We start from the raw sequence: 18,995 nt of genomic DNA on the forward strand, positions 1-18,995 counted from the left end.
GTGTTGAATCAGGCTGCACATTTGTCTGGTCTTGAACAGTGTGTGTGTGTGTGTGTGTGTGTGTGTGTAAGTTACAAGTCATGACTTTTTGTGATGCTGTGAACTTGTGAGCAAATTGTTTTGCTCCAAACATCTAAAGAACTGGCCACACTGAACAAAGTCAGAGTTTTTCACTCGGAGTAGGCAATGTTAAAGAGGGAGGGGCAATTGCCTGCAGCAGCTTATCTGTGTTCATTTGTTCTGTAGTCATGGGGATGGATCCCAGGACCCAGCATGCTAGGCAGGTATTCTACAACTGAACCCACATCTTTTTTCTTTTTTAATGGAACACGTTACAAATTTGTATATTGTCCTTGGACAGGGGCCATGCTAATCTCTGTATCATTCCAATTTTAGTGTAGGTGTTGCCCAAGCAAGCACCCTTATTTTGGGGGAGGGGTACTGGGGCTTGAACTCAGGGCATCTCTCTTGCTAGGCAGGCACTCTAGAAGTTGAGCCACACTCACAGCCCTTATTTGCTTTGGTTATTATTGTTTGGATAGGGTCTCACAGTTTTTGTTGGGGGCCTTCTGTATAGCTGGGACCACAGACATGCACTACCACACCCAACATGTTGATTGAGATGGGGGTCTTGCTAACTTTTTTCTCTGGCTGGCCTCGAATCACCATCCTCTTGATCTCTGCCTCTGGAGAAGTTGGGATTACAAGTGGGAGACTCTATGTCCAGCCCTGTAGCTCGCATCTTTATTTTTAGTCTTCATCTTTTTTAAAAAAAATCACTCATATGCTGGGTGCTGGTGGCTCATGCCTATAATTCTAGCTACTTAGGAGGCAGAGATCAGGAGGATTGCAATTTGAAGCCAGCCTTGGCAAATTGTTCTTGAGACTCTATCTTGAAAAAAACCAATCACAAAAAAGGGCTGGTGGAGTGGCTCAATGTGTAGGCCCTGAGTTCAAACCTTGGTACTGCAAAAAAAAAAAAAAAAAAAAACCAACCAAACAAAACCCCACTCATCTTCTCCTGAGCAATGGATTACATAGGTGAGCCACCAGGTTGGGTGTGTGTAAGTATTTTTGTGGACGTATGTTTTTTCTTCCTTGTAGGTCTGTATCTAAGAGTGGAATTGCTGCGCATATAGCACATCTGTGTTTTCTGTTTCAGGAGACCCCAGCAGCAAATCTTCAGCAGGAAAGGTGTAGGTTTTAGCCCAGAGGATTGAGTGCTGGCTGCTCTTGCTCTTTTGCCAGGCCCTCACTTTGTCCCATCCCTTTTCTTCTGCAGTGTCTTTCTTCTCCTTTATTTCCCTCTTTTATTCTCTCCTCTATTGACTCCAATCCCCTGCTGCTTTTAGTAGGAAGGGAACCTTTCAACACCTAAAAGTTATTTGTAAAACATCTTGAACTCCCTGGAGGACAGTCATGAAGGCAGGCAATCGTGTTTATCTGTGGGTTGTTTTGTAACAAAAGAGTTTATTGAGTAGGAGGCTTATTTAACTTTTTCCTGACTTATACTCCTACCACTTGCAGTGCAAACACATTCTTAATTAAGCAGCTCAGAGTCTGAACGTTTTAAAGAATGGCTTTGAAGTTTCTTGGTAATCCTACAGTCATTAGTAAACCCATATATGTAAACAAGTGAGTTGCAGAGTCCTATTGTGTGCCGGGCACATAATGATTGCTTAAGAAATGGCTGGCTATTAGGAAAAGCTATTCCAGTGAACCAGCAGTACATTCTTTTCGGTATAAATGTCAATAACTTGAAATACCTTAGTGTTTTGGGGGACACATGGAGATGTGAAGAGCTTTGGGGCTGTACTGACCTGGGTTCTCACTCGATTGCCATTCGGCACCTGGTGAAAACCACACAAATACTAGCATTTATGTCCTATCGGTTATTTTTAGAGCAATGATAAATTAAAATTGGTGAGCACAGCAGAAACAACTTCTCTCAGGTTGAGCCCCATGCCCGCTCGCCACCCCCCCAATGTGTGGCTGGGCAGCAAAGCGTCCTAAGAGCGGCGGGGCCACCTGGACCGCGCTCAGGTGGAGATGCCCCCATCATGTGACTGTGAATGAGGGACATCTTGGGTAAGGAAAACCAGAGTCCAGCCAGGCCGGGCCCTAGATAAGTGAGATAAATGAGTCAATCAACTTCCTTCAGCCAGCCAGCCGGACCGCCTGGGCGTTGAGCCGTCCGATGGCGGGGCTCAGGACTGCCGCTGAGCCTGTCCTTCCTCGTCCGATCGGGTTCCCCACTCCGGGGAGCCCATGAGTCACCGCGATCCGGGGAGCCGGCAGCGGGGAGGGGCAGGCCCGGGGGTGGAGGAGCTGCGGCCGAAATTGTAGACGAGGAGGCTCGGAAGGAAGAGGAGGGGCGAGAGCGCGTGGGGCCGGGAGGAGAGGCGTCTGGGGAAGGAAGGGAAGGAGGGAGGAGGGAGGGAGGGAAGCAGGGAAGCAGGGAAGGGAAGGATCGAGGGCTGCCGATCGCTCGTCCCGGCCGCCCGCGGCTCCTCGGTGGCCCAGCCCGGCCCCGCGGGACATGTCCCTGCCGCGCGCCCTGCACGGTTAGCTCCTCCCGAGCTTCCTGCGCGCGCCGCCCGCACCTGGCAGCCGCCTTGGAGCCCCGGCCGGGCCGTGCGCGCTGCGCCGCGCCGATCGCGCCAGCCATGGGGCTGCAGCCCCTGGAGTTCAGCGACTGCTACCTCGACAGCCCGTGGTTCCGGGAGAGGATCCGCGCGCACGAGGCGGAGCTGGAGAGGACCAACAAGTTCATCAAAGAGCTCATCAAGGACGGGAAGAACCTCATCGCGGCCACCAAAAGTAAGTGCGGACCCCGGGGCGATGGAACGCGGCGTTGGCGAGGCCCGGAGCAGATGGTCCCGGGCCACCCGACCAGCTGTCCGAGGGGCCAGGAGAATTGGGTCCAGGGTCCTTCCTACTCCCCGATCTCTGGGGAAGCTGGGGACCAGCCCCCCTTTCCCGCCCTGCCCTCTGCGGAGGCCCGAGCCTGGAGAGGTGCGTGGGAGCGCGCAGCCGGGTCTCAGCCCTGCGCCCCTGGGCGCTGAGTGCCCCGCCGGACGCCTCCCATGATCTCAGCACCCGGGGTCAGGTTTTATTGCATCCTCAAGCTGCTCCCAGGCTTCTACAAAACAGACATCACTTTGACGAGTTTTGTCAAAGAACTTTTTTTTTTGGGGGGGGGGGCGGGAATTCTTTGAAACCCCTGCTGGGTGTTGAATTCTTCAGGAGTTCTGTCAGCTTCACTTTCTCTGTGTCATTTTTCATGTTCCCAGATAGTCTGATCCCAGGTCCCTCTCTGTGCCAAACCAGAAAGTCCACCTGGCTTTGTGCTGCCTTCTGCACATTCCTTCCCTCCCTCCTCGTGCTGAGCAGGGTTCAAAGATTGGGGTTTGAAAGGGTCAGGGGACAGCCTACCCCCTGGGCCTGGTCGGTGCTGCCCGCAAATAGGGAATTCCACCCTGCTCAGGCCTCACGCCTCTGAGCCCGGGCTTTTGAAAAACTCAGATGAAAACGAGAATAAATGTAGTGTAGCTTAAGAGTCTGGGCTGAAATTGGAGCAGAAACCAGAGTTATTATGTCCCTAGGAACCAGGAGGAATTCGCTCTAGCGAGGAGCCCTGCAGCTTGACCACCCCTGGGAACCATTGTCCCTTTCCCCTCATAAAAAGACCTGCAGGACCCCCGGCAGTATCCAGACTCCCTGGTGGGTGTTGTTAGGGCCTTCGCCATTCAACTGATTTCCCGCCTTGGAAATTTGTTCCTTGTACCCTTGTTTGTAGACACCATCCCTGGGAAAATATCCCATGTCACACTCCCCACCACAGCTTTGCATTAAGGAGGATTAAAACATACTGAACAAACCATGTCATTTGGCCATCACAGTACCTGCCACAGTTAATAATTCATTTAATAGATGACTTGAAATAAATTTTAATGGAAAGAATTTAGTGAGCCACCCCTGTAATTTTGGAAGCAAGTCACTCAACTTCTCTGGATAATTGGTTCCTTTTGGTCCTGTGACCTCTTTGGTGTTGGCAAGATCAGGATTGGGAATCGCTTTGTTTGGGATACGTGGTGAGTGGGTTTATTTGGTGGATGGCTTTCCAGGCCCTTGGTGTGGGGTATATGTGCTGGGTGAGAAGCAGGGAGGGGCAGAAAACATGGAGGTAGCTCTGTCCTGACCAGTGTCTCTGGCTGGGGGAGTGGACCTTGTATTTTGGCTGCAGAAGCTCCCTCTAGAGCTTGGGAACACCAGGAGAGAGGCAGATGGCAAAGCCAGTTTGGCCACTGGCAGAAAGCTATTTCTGGGACCGCATATTAGCTGCTTTGCCAGCAGGAAGCATGCTTCGTGTTCCAACAGCAGCCAGTGCATCTGGGGGGGGCCAGCTGTCAGCCTTCTTCCTCAGAATGTAGACTTCCCGGAATTTGTCAATTGGTAGCTTATTCCTTTTGCTTCTTGTCCTTAACCTTAAGAAGCATAAAGATGTGTAAGGGAACAAGAAAGCATCCTTTTTCTCTTTCTCTTCAGTTACTTTACATTCTTTCCCAAGACAAAAAAGCTTTAGCTCACATTCTTTTGGCAAGTTGTCTGTGTGTGGGGGCCCTGGCTTTCCCCCACTCATTCCTTAAACTTTACTTCTAGTTCTTAGCAAAGATTAAGAGTGCTGGACTTAAGTAAGGAGTCCTGGGTTAACTTTTTCTCCAGTACTGACGCTGGCTACTTGGCAGTTGGACAGGTCGTGTAATTTTTCCCGTGTTCAGTTTCTCCTGCTCCACTTCTTGGAGGCATTGGTAAGGGTTCCCCAGCGTTTGGAAATGGCTGGTTGAGGTCCTTTGAAATTTTAACCTAGAATCAATGGTTCATCTAACAGTGAGCTTTTCTCTAACATTGGAGCCCAGAGAGTCAAGGAAGAACACTAGGGGGAGGATCTGCAGAAAGAGTAATAACTAGGTTCCATTGTTTATATTTCCAGATGTTTTATACTTCATTTTGCAAAAATGGTCTTTTGTGCGTTTTTAGGATTGTGCGTTTCAATGATTGCTGTTTTTAATTGTCCTAAGATGCTTTAGGAGGCATCTCCTGAAAGACATCCTGAAAAGTCTGAATGTTCTGTAAATATTTAAAGTAGGAGGCATGCTGGACCTGAAGGCTTGCTGCTGAGTTCTTTCACATAGCAATCAGCAAATACTTGGCACCTGCCATTTGTTAAAGGTTGTGATTGAGATAAAAAGGAGTAACAAGGCAGACACCCTTGCCCTTGAGATTATTTCTGTGGTTGAATTCACTTCAATCTGAGGAACATTTTTGAACTCATACGCTAAATTCTTGAAGGAACGAAGAATATGCAGACATATGTCAAAAGGCTAAGTTACATGTCAGTATTGTAACTTTTGTCAGGAATAAGCGTTTGTTGTAGGTAAGAGCAGAGAAGATTTGCTGGAAGGTTTGGAACGCTGGTGTTTTATGTAGGGAATGGAACCTTGTCAGATTGGAAATAGCCGAGAAGAAACCAGAACATCTGAAATGTTGGAAGAACGAGGCCAATTTGGCTGCAGTAGGATTACATTTCAGAGTAGACTGGGATGAACAGAAAAGGTCTGTTTCCACATTATGGAGGGCCATAAAAGCAAGGTTGGGAATGGGACTTTATTCTTTGGGAATTTGACAGTTTAGGGGCAGAAGCCAGACATAATTGGAGGCGGTATTGGATGTTTGTGTGTATGGTGTTTGAGATAGCAGTGGGGTGGGAGGAACTCCAGAGAGAAGAATCATGCACTTACATGGTGGATTTGAAGCTCATTCAGTCAATTCAATGAAGTCTTTGTTCAAATGGCTTTTTAGTTCTTGCTTTTGTCACTCCTTTCCTTGAGTAACCAGTGTCCTCTTTCAATGCAATTTAAACTTTTGTATGTAGCTTTAGGTGCTTATGAAACAGCAATTAGGTATACATGCTTTTCTCATAAATTTTACATTAGGCATTAGAGAAAATATGGAAAATATTTTCCACCAAAGATCGGAACAAATACTCCTTGCCATTTTAATCACATATATTGTTATACTGAATGCTTAAGTAAACTTGGGCTCTCTAGTGGGGTGTGTGTATGAGCTGGAAGAGCCCTAAGAATTGAGCCTGTTCTCATCACAGACACTAAAGGTCATAAGAGACCTCGTTATTGTCAGGGTCAGGACCAGTATTCATGTCTTCCAGGACTTGGTGTGAACATTTCTTTTAGGCCTTCGTGTTTTAATGACTTTTGCTTTGTTTCCCTTTGGAAAATATGAAAAAATCCCTTTGCCTTTATGTTTACTCTTTCACAGAAATGTTCTTTTGGGGAAATTTCTTATATTATTATAAACAAATTAAGATTTGGAAGACAAGCGAATTTCACGTATCTGTAAACTTGAGCCTTGGTTTCCTTTTTTTGTAAAATAAAATGGGTACAGAAAATCCAAAGGATTGAATAACATGCCATCAAAGTGGCTTGAAAACACAGTTGTAAGATGGTTGTGTAGACACGCCTGTTGGGCCTGATGGCATTCTTTTTCCCCTTCCATCAACTCAGACTTTGTTCAAGTGCTCATACTCTTTTCCAAGTGACTCAGGGAGAGGTACTTTGGGGTAATTCTAATTGGTGTAACTTGGTAGTTCTCAGGGTAAGCTGCTCATTGAGAACACCTGGGGAAACTGGAAACATAGGGTCAGGGTTGAGAGTCACTAAACTCTAACCCATTTGTGGTTGACCCATTTTCTGGGCTGGCGATTGGTTGAAGAATGAGGATCTTTGTTCTGGCGATGAGGTAGGAAGTCTGCTGGAGACTTCAGGAAAAGGTTTCCTTTTGTCAGAGAGGACTCCACAGAAGCTTGTTCTTCCTCCTTCTATTGTACTGTTGGGTTGTGATGCCTGGAGCTGCTATCTGCTATCCTGGGCCGTGAGTGGAGCTAGCTTGAGAGCAGCGGGGTAGCAGCTAAGTACATCTTGGTTCTTGATGCCTTTGCTGGAGCCATGGGTTGTTCTAGGCTTGAAGCCCATGTCTGGGTCTTTGTTAATGATGTAAGCCAGTTTGAGTTAGTTTTCTGCTACTTAACACCCCAATTTTGATGGAGTGGTATAATCATAATTTTGTGCTAAGGTACCCGTTAAGTGGAAATGAGAGAGCTACACAATGTTTTTTTTGTTTTCTGCAGTACTGGGGTTTGAACTTAGGGTCTTATGCTTGCTAGGCAGGTACTTTAACACATGAGCCACTCCACCAGCCCTAAATCTTAAGAAATTAATAATTTATACTGAGTGTGGTGGCTCATGCCTGTAATCCTAGTTACTTGGGAGGTGGAGATCGGGAGGATCAAGGTTTGAGGTCAGTCAGGCAAAAAGTTAGGGAGATCTCATCTCAACCAATGGGTACCTATCATACTAGCTACTTGGGAAGCATAAATAGGAGAATCATGGTCCAGGAAAAAAATGCAAGACCCTATACCAAAAATAATTAACTGGAGTGTGGGTTCAAGCGATAGATGCATGCCTAGCAAACACAGAAATCAGCATGGATCCTTTCTATGGTTGGGGCATCAATGAGTCTTAACACTCTCACTTAGGGTTTGACTTCAGTGGCCTGGTCTGTGTGAGTGTAGGCTGGCTGTGGAAATAATACTAATCAACCTTGAACTAGGGAGGACTAAACAGGCTTTTCTCACTGCAGGTGTTCTTGGCTCCATACAGAGTGAACCCTACCTGGAACCACTCTACCAGCAGAACCCTGTTTACTTAGAATCTTTTGCTGGTCAATCCTGTTCTCAGTGTCTTTCTGAAACATTGACCTCTCTGTCTTCCCATCTGCTTTGGGGTTTCCTTGGTCTCTTCCTTTCTTTTTTTTTTGCTGACTTTTTGGGGGGCCAGGGAGCATCATAGACTTTTGGAGGAGGAATAAGACAGGAGGATATTTTTGTGGTTAATCTTTAAAGTAACAGATTAAAGAATATAGTATAGAAGATTAAGGGCATAGCTTGTCTGGGTCTCTGTCCTAACTCAGTGGAACCTGGGTCAGTTTCTTGGCCCCTCTGTATCTACATTCACTGCTATAGATTGGAGATTATAATGCAGCCCACCACACTGGGGTATTAGTTGGACTAAGCAGATACATGGAAAGCATTCAGAATGAGCATGAAGGTCAACAGTTATGACATATCATCTAAATTGCAGTTAGACCTTCTAATATCAAGGTCTGCCTAACCCACAGGCCAGCTGTCTAACCTTTAGTACTTTAGTACTCAGTGTATTTGCCCAAATCAAGATTACCCCTGACCATGATGGTAGATTTGTTAAATTCTGGAAAGGTGGTTATTTTTTGAGTGTAACTCACAAATCCTGGAAAAATCTTGAAAATGAGTTGGCAAATCAAAGCTCAGCAGTACCTTAGGGAGCTATTTTCCAGAATTTTTCTTCTGGTTCCCAGTGATTTGAGGGTGATTTCAATGAGGACCATTGGAAGTCCTGTATGCCATCTCCAACTGAGGCTGAAGCAGTCAGCTACAGGCCTGGTCCAGAGCACTGGAAGGAAGAGCTCTGCTAAAGGTTCTGGAATGGTGACTCTTAGTGACTGGAGCCTTCAGACATGTAAAATCATGGGGATCCTGTTGGATGACAGCAAGTCCAGCATTTAACATTCTGGAAATCCTAATGACTTAGTGGACAATGCTTATATTTGCTATGATAAATTCACAATGAGAAAAAGAAGACTGTCAGGGATGTTTGTGAGAGGGATTTTCCTAAGAGCTCTTAGATAATCCTGTTCTGTATGAAGGTATCCTCAAAGTCCCCTGGACAAACTCCCAAAGAAGCCTTTTCCAATTTTGTGACTTCAATACCTGTTTACCCCATTACATGTATGTATTTCAGTTCTCTCTCCCCACACCCCTCTGTGTATATGTATATTTTTTGAAAAAGGCAATTATGGAAAATATGTGTCTTCTGTTTTGAGTGGTTGTTGGCTGTATGTAACAGTGCATAGGTAAATGTTTACATTTGACCACAGTTAATACAAATATTCACTTTTTGTCATTTCTGTGAAGATCCACTTCATGACGTGGAACTGCTGTGAAGTTAGCAATATGCCATGATGACATTCTCTTATGGGATTAAGTGTTGTCTAGCATTGACATTGACTTTCTGCATCTTGTTTTAAAAAAACTTGTCCAGTTGGCCTTATTCAACTTAAGTATTTGGTATTTGCTTTATTTTGTGCTAAATTCAGCACGGGAATTACATAATAATAATTACTCAATGCAACATTTTGTTATTTAACCACACTTTATAAATTAGGAGACTGAACTTAGAGATATTAATAGCTTGTCCCAACACACAGTTTCAGGGTTTGTAGGAGAGAGTTCAGGAATTTGTACATTATAATTGTGAGCAAGGATGTCTTGACTATTTTTATAGGTTTCTTCTACAATTAAACCTCACAGACAAGTAGATAATTACAGACTAATCTGAAAAATGTTTATTTAAGATGTATATGGTATAAATGATTCAATTTAGGATGTATATAGTACATCCTAAAATAATTTTAATAACAGTAGATAACTTTTGCAAAGCCTTTACTGTTTGCTCTGTGTTAACCTCAGCAGAGGCATCATGGAATATTAGTAATTTCTCAGTGGAATGTGATATTATTTACTGCATTTTATAGATCAGGAAATTGAATTCAGAGAGATTAATAGCTTGTCCAAATCACACAGTTTGGTGGAGCTGGAATGTGACCTGGGCTTGCCTGGCTTCTGAGCCCTTAACCCCAATGCTAAGCTGTCTCTGTACAAGGGTGTAGCTGTAGTCTCTTGGTGGGGATGTCACAGGATAAATCTTGGTTATTTGGAACGCATGCACGTTTGATGATCTAGTTAGGAGAATATTCTTAGTAGTGCAGTATGGTAATCATGATTTCAGATTTGCTGAATTTTAAGCCTCTTGGGGATCGTTGTCACTAAAACTGATTGCTGACTTGTGTTCTATGTGTAAACACTCAGATTGTGTAGAATTAGAATTCTCTACTGACACAGCCCTCCACCCACAAAAATACCATTCCCCTCCATTCTCCCACTCTAATTCTCACCTTTCTTCCCTCCTTTTCTCCCCATTTGTCATCCTCCCTATTTGTCATCCTCCCCATCATAGAATAAATTTTACTGTATTTTAGTATTAGGCCTTTTAACTTGCAAATTTATAAAACAACATGTAAACATATAAATACAAAAAGATATGAGGAGCTGGCCATGGTGGCTTACCGCTATAATCCCAGCACTTGGGAGGCGAAGGCAGGGGGATGCTATGTAGCAAGCCCCTGTCTCAAAATACTTAGAATGAGATTCTTTGTATTTTTTTGTAAGTATGTCTGTGTTGGCCCTCTAGCTTCAGAAATAAAAGCTGTGTCCTTCTGTCTTTCTCTTGGAAAGCCAATATCTATTGGCGATCCTGCGTTTCCTATTTCTAGACGTTTGTATACACCCCTAAATAACATACAACAGGCTTTGCGTGTTTTCAGACTTTATATAATGGTTTTACACTCTACTTCTTTCTGCCCCCTTCCACAGTTTGTGAGTTTCACCCGTATGGATATGTGTGGATACAGGTAGCTGGATTCCATTGAGTTCAACCCTTTTGCAACAAATGACATTGACAGGGAGTGTGATGTGCCTTATAACTGTGCTTTTTCAATTTTGTGTGGTGCTGGGAATCAAACCCAGGGCCTTGTACATGCTAGGCACATACTTTACCCTTGAGTCAACCCCCATTTTGATGGCAAAGTCATAAGTGTATTTAGAGAGGGTTCATTATGAAAGCCTTATTGCAATTAATGTAATTAAACAGGTTTTGTTTTTTTTTTTTTTTTTTAGCAGTACTGGGGTTAGAACTCAGGGCCTCATGCTTGCTAGGCAGGCATTTTACCAGTTGGGCACACTCCTAGGCCTTGTTGCTTTAGCTATTTTTCAGATAGGGAGACTCTCAGGTTTTTACCATGGGCTGGCTTTCAACCACCATCCTCCTACTTATAGCTCCTGTATAGATGGGATTATAGACCTGTACCAGGATTCCTGACTTGTTGCAATTGGGTCTTGTAACTTTTTGCCTAAGGTGACCTTAAACGATGATCCTCCCGATCTCCACATCCCAAGTAGCTGCATTGCAGGCGTGTGCCACCTGCCCAGCCCTATAATTAATATTATAAACTTAAAACACTAGCTATGAAAATGATCTGTAATTAAAGAATCCATCAATCTCTAAGACATTTTTTGCTATGCCGAGGATCAAACCGAGAGCCTTGAGATGCTAAGCTAGCACTCTGCCACTGAGCTCCATCCCCAGATCGCCAGGTTCCCTTGGCAGGTTGAGGTATCAGCTCAGTGTGGGTCATTACAGCGAGCCAGTGGACATGTCTGAGCCCAAAACAAAAACATTCTTAAAAGCTTTTTTGCTTCATTGACGTTAGATTGCCAGTGTTAGAATGTAAGAAGGAAAATGGTGTTTACGGTCATAAGCGCACTCTCCGTGAAAAGTCCTGGCAGTGGTTGGGCTGGGTAAGTCAGGTGAACATGGGTTCTAGGCTGGAGTGGTTAGTGACCTATGGGGTACTCCTCAAAGTGACAGAAGCCATGGCCTGCTTTGCTTAAATAGTTCGGGAGAGGAATGTCTGTCCTAGACTTGCCAACGAAATGCTTTTGTGTGGAGGAAGCCTGGATATCTTCCCCTGTAGATAAACACACCCACCCCCTAACACTTCCATCCTAAGGGCAGCAGCTCTTCAAACCTTGTGATGACCCAGAGTCACCCCTGTGTCACCCGCCATGGCTGGGCCTGGCTCCCTGGTCTAACTAGAATTTCTTCCCCAAGTTTCTGAGGTAGATGCCAATCCAGTGTCATTTACTACTCGGTGGTGAGTGTGATTTCACCTCTCCTCTGCCCTCGGGTGCTAAGGCCATACTCTCCTGGGGAGGTGCAGGGCTGGAGGAACTGGATTTGGCCAGAGCAGTGTCACCTCTGGTCTGAATACAGATGTGTAATGGTTTCTCAACAATCGAGAGCTTTTTTCTCTGACTATAAAGTTGACTCCATCACTTACTAGCTGTGTGCCCTTGGGCAAGTTACTTAAGCCCTCAGTGCTAAGTTTTCTTTATTAGTTAGGATGGACAGACAGGGAAGAACTCTATCTCACTGGCTTGTCATGTTTTTATTTTTTAAGAAACAAGGTCTCCCTGTGTAACTCAGGCTGGCCTTGAATTCCTGGGCTCAAGTGAGCTACCTGCTTCAGTCTTCTCAGTAGCTGGGATTACAGACGTATGCAGGGTGCCCTGCTGGGTGGTGGTATTTAAGCCTCCCATGATGTGTGAAAAGGTTTTAGAACCTGCCTGATGTGTTGTCGGCATTAAAAGAACTGTTCCCACTTCTTTTATTTGAATTGAGCAGCTTGGCTTTACCGACAGTGACAGCAGAAAGTGCCAATGGACACCTACTCCCTTTTTCCTTCTAGCTAACAATATTTTGAAGCCCAGGGCTACCTTTCACTTACCAAATGGGAGAGACCATCTGTAGTGATGTGTTGCAATCACTGTATTAGTGAAGAACTTTGCTTGAGGGTCCTGAGGACAAAGCTAAAATTACCACAGAGTAGTCATCTACGTATATTTATTTGAGAATTGGCAGGTAGTACTTCCGTCATTCTGAAGGATCTTTTTGCTTTTGTTTTGTAACATGTTAAGTCAAAGGCAGCACAGCTGTGAAGATAATGATCTTTGGGGTCAGCTTTATTTTCTGTGTGACTCTGGGCGAATTAACTTCTCAGTGCCTTAATTCGTGCTTCTGTAAAATGTGGATAGTAGGTATATTTAATTTAATCCTAGAAATATTTGAATTATTTCTAAAGTACCTAGAAAAGTTTCAAACCATAGTGAACTCTAGGTATAGAAAAAAAACAAAAAACAAATCTGTTCTTAGTTATTACTGCAGTAACCTCACTTATGTCTGTGGGAAAGAGGTGCTGTGTCACCTGATTGAAGGAAGAGACCCTGGGTCCCCATGCGGAAGTTAGAGTTCTAGTGAGGGCAACATAAATTAATTAAAAAATACATTTTGTTTATGTTGTTGAATAAGAATGCCATACTGTGGCCATAGCTAACAGGACTAACCAGTTAGGGGTTCCAGGAAGACTTCAAGGAAGTAGATGTTAGTGTTGCCTATCCCTAATCTGAAGTGCTTCAAGGCTCAAAACATTTTGCCCCAGGTGGAAATTACACACCACGATGCTTTGTTTCATACACAGAATTATAAAAAGTACTATATAAAATTACCTTCAGCCTATGTAAAGAAGGATGTATAAAACATAAGTGAATGAATGATAGTGCTTGGGTCCCATACCTGGGACATCTCCTCGTGCATAATTCAAATATTCCACAGTGTAAAAACCCCCAAACACTTCTGGTCCGAAGCACTTTGAACATGGTGGCTCCCAGGTGGTTGAGGAGCCTACGTGGACGGGGAGCAGTGGTGCCCCAGAGAGGGCAGGCGTGAGGCCTGGTGAAGCAGGGTAAAGACTCCATGGTAAGGACAGTGGGAGTGACAGAAGCTCCCAGCAGTATGTGGGCAGATCAGAATTGCCTTTGGGAATACTCTCTCAGGCTCTGTGGTCATGACACTGAATTGGAGGAAGCAGAGCAGGAGGTTGGAGCCCTGTCCTCTGGCCAGAGCCTTTGTGGGTGGGTCTTCTGTCTTGGAGAGAGGACAGGTCTTTGGTTTTAGAAGTTCAAGTGCTGTTGGTGGACAAGTTCAGTAGTTGGCTTCCTTTTTTTTTTTTTTTTTGTGGGACTGGGGTTTGAACTCAGGGCTTGGCACTTGCAAAGCAGGTGCTCTACTGCTTAGTCCATTTTGCTCTGTTTGTTTTGGAGATTGGGTCTCAAGAACTATTTGCCTGGGCTGGCCTTGAACTGTGATCCTTCCAATCTCAGCCCCCCAAGTAGCTAGGATTACAGGTGTGAGTTACCTGTTCCTGGCTAATAGTTAGCTTCTTTGTGTGTGTCTGTGTGTGTTTTGGATGAGAACTAGTGTGGAGATGAAGCCCAGAGATAGATGCTAGTAGCTGAATATGGAGCTTGCTCACAGGGAGCACAGAGAGGGAGAGGCAGAGTGACTTTGGGGCAGATCCTGGGGACCACCAACTTTAAGGGTTGCATAAAAGCAGAACTTGAAGGAAATTTGAGAAGCTGGGGAGGGAGAGAAGGAAGGAACATGAAGGAGGAACAAGGAAAGAGGGAGGAAGCACATTTCAGAGCAGGAGGGAGCAGCTGAGGTCATGCTATAGAGGCCAGGTGACATCTTATTCACAAGGCTGTTCCCTGGAGACGTGGGCAGAGCTGTGGGTGTCAACTGCACTGGGCCAAGAAGGGTGATGCAGGCGTCTGGGATGCACACAGCACACCCCAATGACAGAGGCAAGAGGAGAGGACTGACCATGTCAGAGTGCAAAGAGCTTCTGGAGTGGGGAAGATGGGGTCCAGATTGCAGGGGATGTTAGTGGTGGAATCACCCAGAGAAGTTGGTGGTTTCCCTTAGGACATTGAGGCTGCTGACAGGCTCACTTTCTCTGTGAGAGAGATGGCAAGAGGGTTTTCAGTAACTGTATTTTAATGTCTCTCCACCCCCCCCATTCTTTTCTGATTAATCAATGTACAACATGGAAGAGTTGTTTTTCCTTGTGATCAGTTGGAACTGGTGGAATGGAGCAGAGATGTTAAACTGGGAAGAGACAGTTGGGGGAAAGAGAGAAAAAGCAGAGTGATGGTCTCAAGACCCAAGAAATGCATCTGTGTCACATTTTATGCTACCTTCTCTTCAAAGACCTAAATAGTCACTAGCGTTTTCAGTATTAAATGAAAATACCCTTCTCTCTTCTTCCCTCTCTCTCTTCCTCACCACCCTGCCCCTTCCTCTTACCCTTTCTTTCTTCCTTGTCTCTTTCTCATTTGCCCCTTCCCCCCAGTTATAACAATTGTGTATGGAAAGGGACAGAGAGAGAGAGAGAGAGAGAGTGAGAGAGAGAGAGAGAGAGAGAGAGAGAGAGATTGCAATCATGCTGGTGGTTGTCTTTGGAGATCTATGGAGGATATGTTGATGGTGGGTGAGCAGTCTCTAATCAGATTTCTAAATTCTTCATGTCCCACGTGGAAGCATCCAGGCAGGACATGTGGGTATAACAGAGTTTATTAAAAGTTAGGGAAAGGTATTACAAAAAGAGCATGTGAGGACCAGGTAGAAGCCAGAATCTGGAAGCAGAGTTTTTCTCTTTTCAGGTGCTTTTAAAACCTGGGCTAATCTATGAGAAGGGAAGAACCTGGTGATTCCTAATTACCAATAATGGATGTGTGGGGAGGGCATGGATGGTCCTTGGGCCAGGTGGGGGTGATTTGAGTTGTCCTTGCACCGGGGTGCGAATAATCTACACACATTGGCAATTGAAAAGACGGCTCAGAGAAAGAGAGGAATGTTCAACCTCAAATATAATAGTAAGTCATATATGTTACAAGAGTCCCAAACTTTCCTAATTCTAGCCTGCCTCAAATATGCCTGGCACCTCTGGGAGGAGTGTAGGATTTCTAAGTTTTACCTTTCTGTCTGAAAATAGGATTGGAATCCGTGAGAGTTAAGAATGTAATAACTAATCAAAAACACCTTTTCTTCCTGCTTTCTAGCTAATGACTTAAGTTCTAGAGGAGATATTTAAGAAGGTGACTGTCACTGCAGTGGAGTGCCTTGCTGCCAGTTCTTGTTTTGTTTGTAGTGTGGGTTGCTGGAGTGGCCTGGGATGTGCCTCCCTTCAAGGAGGATTTTTGTCCCTGGAGCTAGAGTTGGTGGCACTATTTGTGAAAAGCATGTGGAGAGGGTAGGGTTTGGAATTAATTTAAACCATTTTTTGTCTTGATCAGTTTTTTTTTTCTGGGGGGGGTGGATAGGAGGAAGGGATAGTGTCTCACTATGGTGCCCAGGTTGGTTTTCAAGTCATGGACTCAAGCAATCCTTTTGCCTCAGTCTCTCCAGCAGCTGGGGTACAGGTGAACGCCAGTGTGCCTGGCTGACAGTTCAGATTTTTGACATAAATCCTGCATGTTCTCATTAATTTCCTTCACTTGCAAGTAAGAGAAACCCAACTAAAAAGCAATTGATGCACAGAAGGGAATGTGGCTCACATGAGTGAAGACTGAGCAGAGCCTTGCTTTGGATACCTGGAATCCTAGGGTCAGATAATGTCACCAGGTCCCTCTCACTGCATCCCTGGGATTCCCCTTGGTTGGTTTCACTCCAGTTGGCACTCTTTCCATGGTGGCTAGAGTTTAAGGTTTTTGTCTTTCTTGCTGCTCTGGGCATTCCAGAGGACAGTGACCCCTTTTCCTTAGAACAGTGGTTCTCAAATGGGGACTGTGACCTGTTGGAGACATTTTTGTTGTAAATTGGAAAGTGCTCCTGGAACCTAGTAGGTAGAGTCTTAGGAAATGGCTAGACACCCTGCAATGCATGGGACAGTCTCCACAACAAAGAACAATCTAGTTCAAAATATTAATAGTGCCGAGGTTGAGAAGTCCGCCTTAGAGGTTGGGAGACCCTGTGTTAGTCAGCTAGCTTTTCATCACTATGAGAAAATGCCTGAGAAAAATTGACTTCTAAGGAGGGAGGGCTTATTTGACTCACAGTTTCAGAGGTTTCTGTCCATGGTCACTTAGTCCTGTGGCCTTGGGACTGCAGTGGCACAGTCTATCATGGTTGGAGTGCAAGGTGGAGCAGGCCTGTTTGCCTCATTATGGCTTGGAACAGAGGAAGGAACTGGGTCCCAATATCACCTTCAAGGGCACTCCTCTGGTGACCTAACTTCCTTCCACTGGGCCCTACCCTACCCCTGAAGGGTCCACCAACTCCCAAGAATACCTGCTATAAGTTGGGGACCAAATCTTAGATACACGAGCCTTTTGAGGGCATTCCAGATCCAAACTTTAGTAGAACCTGTAGTCTAAACCTGAATATCTTGAGAGTAAAACCATGCCAGGACAAGAGGCACAAACTGGGATTGTTGCACATAAACCTGGACCTGTGGCTGCCCTCCAGAAAGGCCCTGTGAATCCTTGGTCACTCGCTGGTATAGAGCAGTCACTGAGACATGGCAGATGGTGTGCCTGCCTCCCACTGGGGAGAAGCAGCAGCAGAGGACAGTCTGGATAGACCATGGGGCTCACACCAAAGAGTTGTGTAGAGACTGAAGAAAAGAAGCCGTGTCTGCTATGAAGTTTCAGTTATGTAAAATAAGATCTAGAGATACACTGTACAACAATATAATAGGCTTAAGCATTTCCCAAAGGCTGGGTTGTAACTTAGTGGTAGAGTGTTTTCTTAGCATGCAGAAGGCCCTCAGTTCAATTCCTACCACGGCAAAAGGAAAAAAATAATCCTAAGAGGGTAGAACTTATATTAAGTATTCTTACCATAAAAGGAAACAAAACAAAACAAACACACAGGGGGTGGGAGGAAGACTGGGGAGGTGAAGCTAGTGATGGTGGTTTGATCACAGGTGTGTATTTATCTCTACATTCATCAGATTGTATACATCAAACACAAAAAGCTGTACATATTTGAAACAAACCAATGTCCAATACATAAGAAAACTTGCACTTTTGAAGATCATTCTGTTAGACTTGTTATGATCTTGGCTCAGGACTGTATGTGGCAAACCAGTGAGGACTGTGTGGAGATGGCAAGTCAAGTAAGAATAAGGATGCTGTCTGTTTTTTTCCTATTGCTTGGTTGATTAACTTTAACCAGAATGGGACAGGTAGGAGAGATTAGATGGCTGAGCGATGTAGTGACGATTGTGATCTTGGGTGGGTGCTTGAATCCAAGGTCAAGTTTGGCGATACACTGAGTTGTCTGAGCTTTATACTATTTCACCACTCAAACATGGATCATTATAAAAAACAAAAACACTTAGATTAAAATAGCTAGTATTTACACTATTTTAACTTGTTATAGTTCAAGAAATATATTTAAACATTACATAGCAATTTTTAGGCTTAATTTAAATTTTTGACACCATTAGTGCTCCTGTTTATTTTTGGAGAACCAAGTATTGTTGGTTCTCCAAAAGACTGGTTCACAGTCTTTGTGAGTGTGTTATAGCAGACAGGATTGAGTAACTTTAAATCTTTTTTCCCTGTAAACAAAGAAAATTTTTCTTGAATGGAAATCTGAGCAGATTTTTTTCTCCTAATTTTATTTATTTTTTTGTTTTGTTTTGAGACTTGGAGATAACATCTCACTATGTAGCCTGGGCTGGCCTTGAACTCCTGCTTCAGTCTCCTGAGTGTTGGAATTACAGGTGTGTACCAATATGCCCAATTTTCTAATTTAATTTTACATACTTTTGGTTTAATTTAAGGTTTTTAAAAAAAAAAATGTTAGTGCTTGGAAGTGAATCCAGAGCCTTGTGTGTGCTAAATACATGCTGTACTACAAAGCTGACCCCAGCTCTAATTTTAATTTTGAGATTAATTCAGAAATGCTGTAAGCATTTGGAAAAGTTGCATAAGTAACTTTCTCCTGAAAGTGTGTAGTAGTCTCTCTTTTTTATTGTGTATGCTACGTAGTATCTAAGGTAAGTAAGTGAAGGTAGGTAAGTGACCTGTTGGCAGTTGAGTTCTATCCATTGACAGTCTAGGAGAATGGAATTGGTTACAAAGTATCTATTATGTGACCTCTGAATCCTGTAGAATTGACTGCTGTTTTCATTTGTTCATCTAAAGCCATCTTGTGTGGCTATGCAAATTATCTTGTTGGTGAACAGTCATGCATCAAGAAACAGGATGTATTGGGTAACCACAGTTAGCAGTTTTTAGTTGGCTATTACATGATCAAGTGCCTTTTGGCAATGTCTACCTGAGTGTGGCAGGACTG

General features: G+C 44.4%; 1 protein-coding gene and 1 non-coding gene across 13 annotated transcripts in view; one reads left to right on the plus strand and one right to left on the minus strand.

Annotated features, from left to right (window-relative positions):
• Positions 1–316: 316 nt before the first annotated feature.
• LOC141411191 (U6 spliceosomal RNA) lies at positions 317–420 on the minus strand. Its single transcript, XR_012436024.1, has one exon. It is a non-coding gene; the product is annotated as a U6 spliceosomal RNA (small nuclear RNA).
• A 2,010-nt stretch (positions 421–2,430) lies between these two features.
• Arhgap10 (Rho GTPase activating protein 10) overlaps positions 2,431–18,995 on the plus strand; it is a 285,111-nt gene continuing 268,546 nt past the window's right edge. For 5 of the 12 annotated variants that reach the window (XR_012435595.1, XM_074041257.1, XM_074041263.1 and 2 more), the window contains exon 1: positions 2,431–2,820. Coding sequence is in view for 9 of the 12 variants with exons in the window: in XM_074041257.1 (XP_073897358.1) it covers positions 2,667–2,820 (154 nt within the window). In the remaining 3 variants the exon portion in view is untranslated. The remainder of the gene's footprint in view (positions 2,821–18,995) is intronic. The other 7 variants (XR_012435593.1, XR_012435594.1, XM_074041258.1 and 4 more) reach the window with 2 other exon arrangements.

This window comes from Castor canadensis, chromosome 9 (assembly GCF_047511655.1).
Source record: "Castor canadensis chromosome 9, mCasCan1.hap1v2, whole genome shotgun sequence".
In the NCBI taxonomy this organism is placed as follows: domain Eukaryota; kingdom Metazoa; phylum Chordata; class Mammalia; order Rodentia; family Castoridae; genus Castor; species Castor canadensis.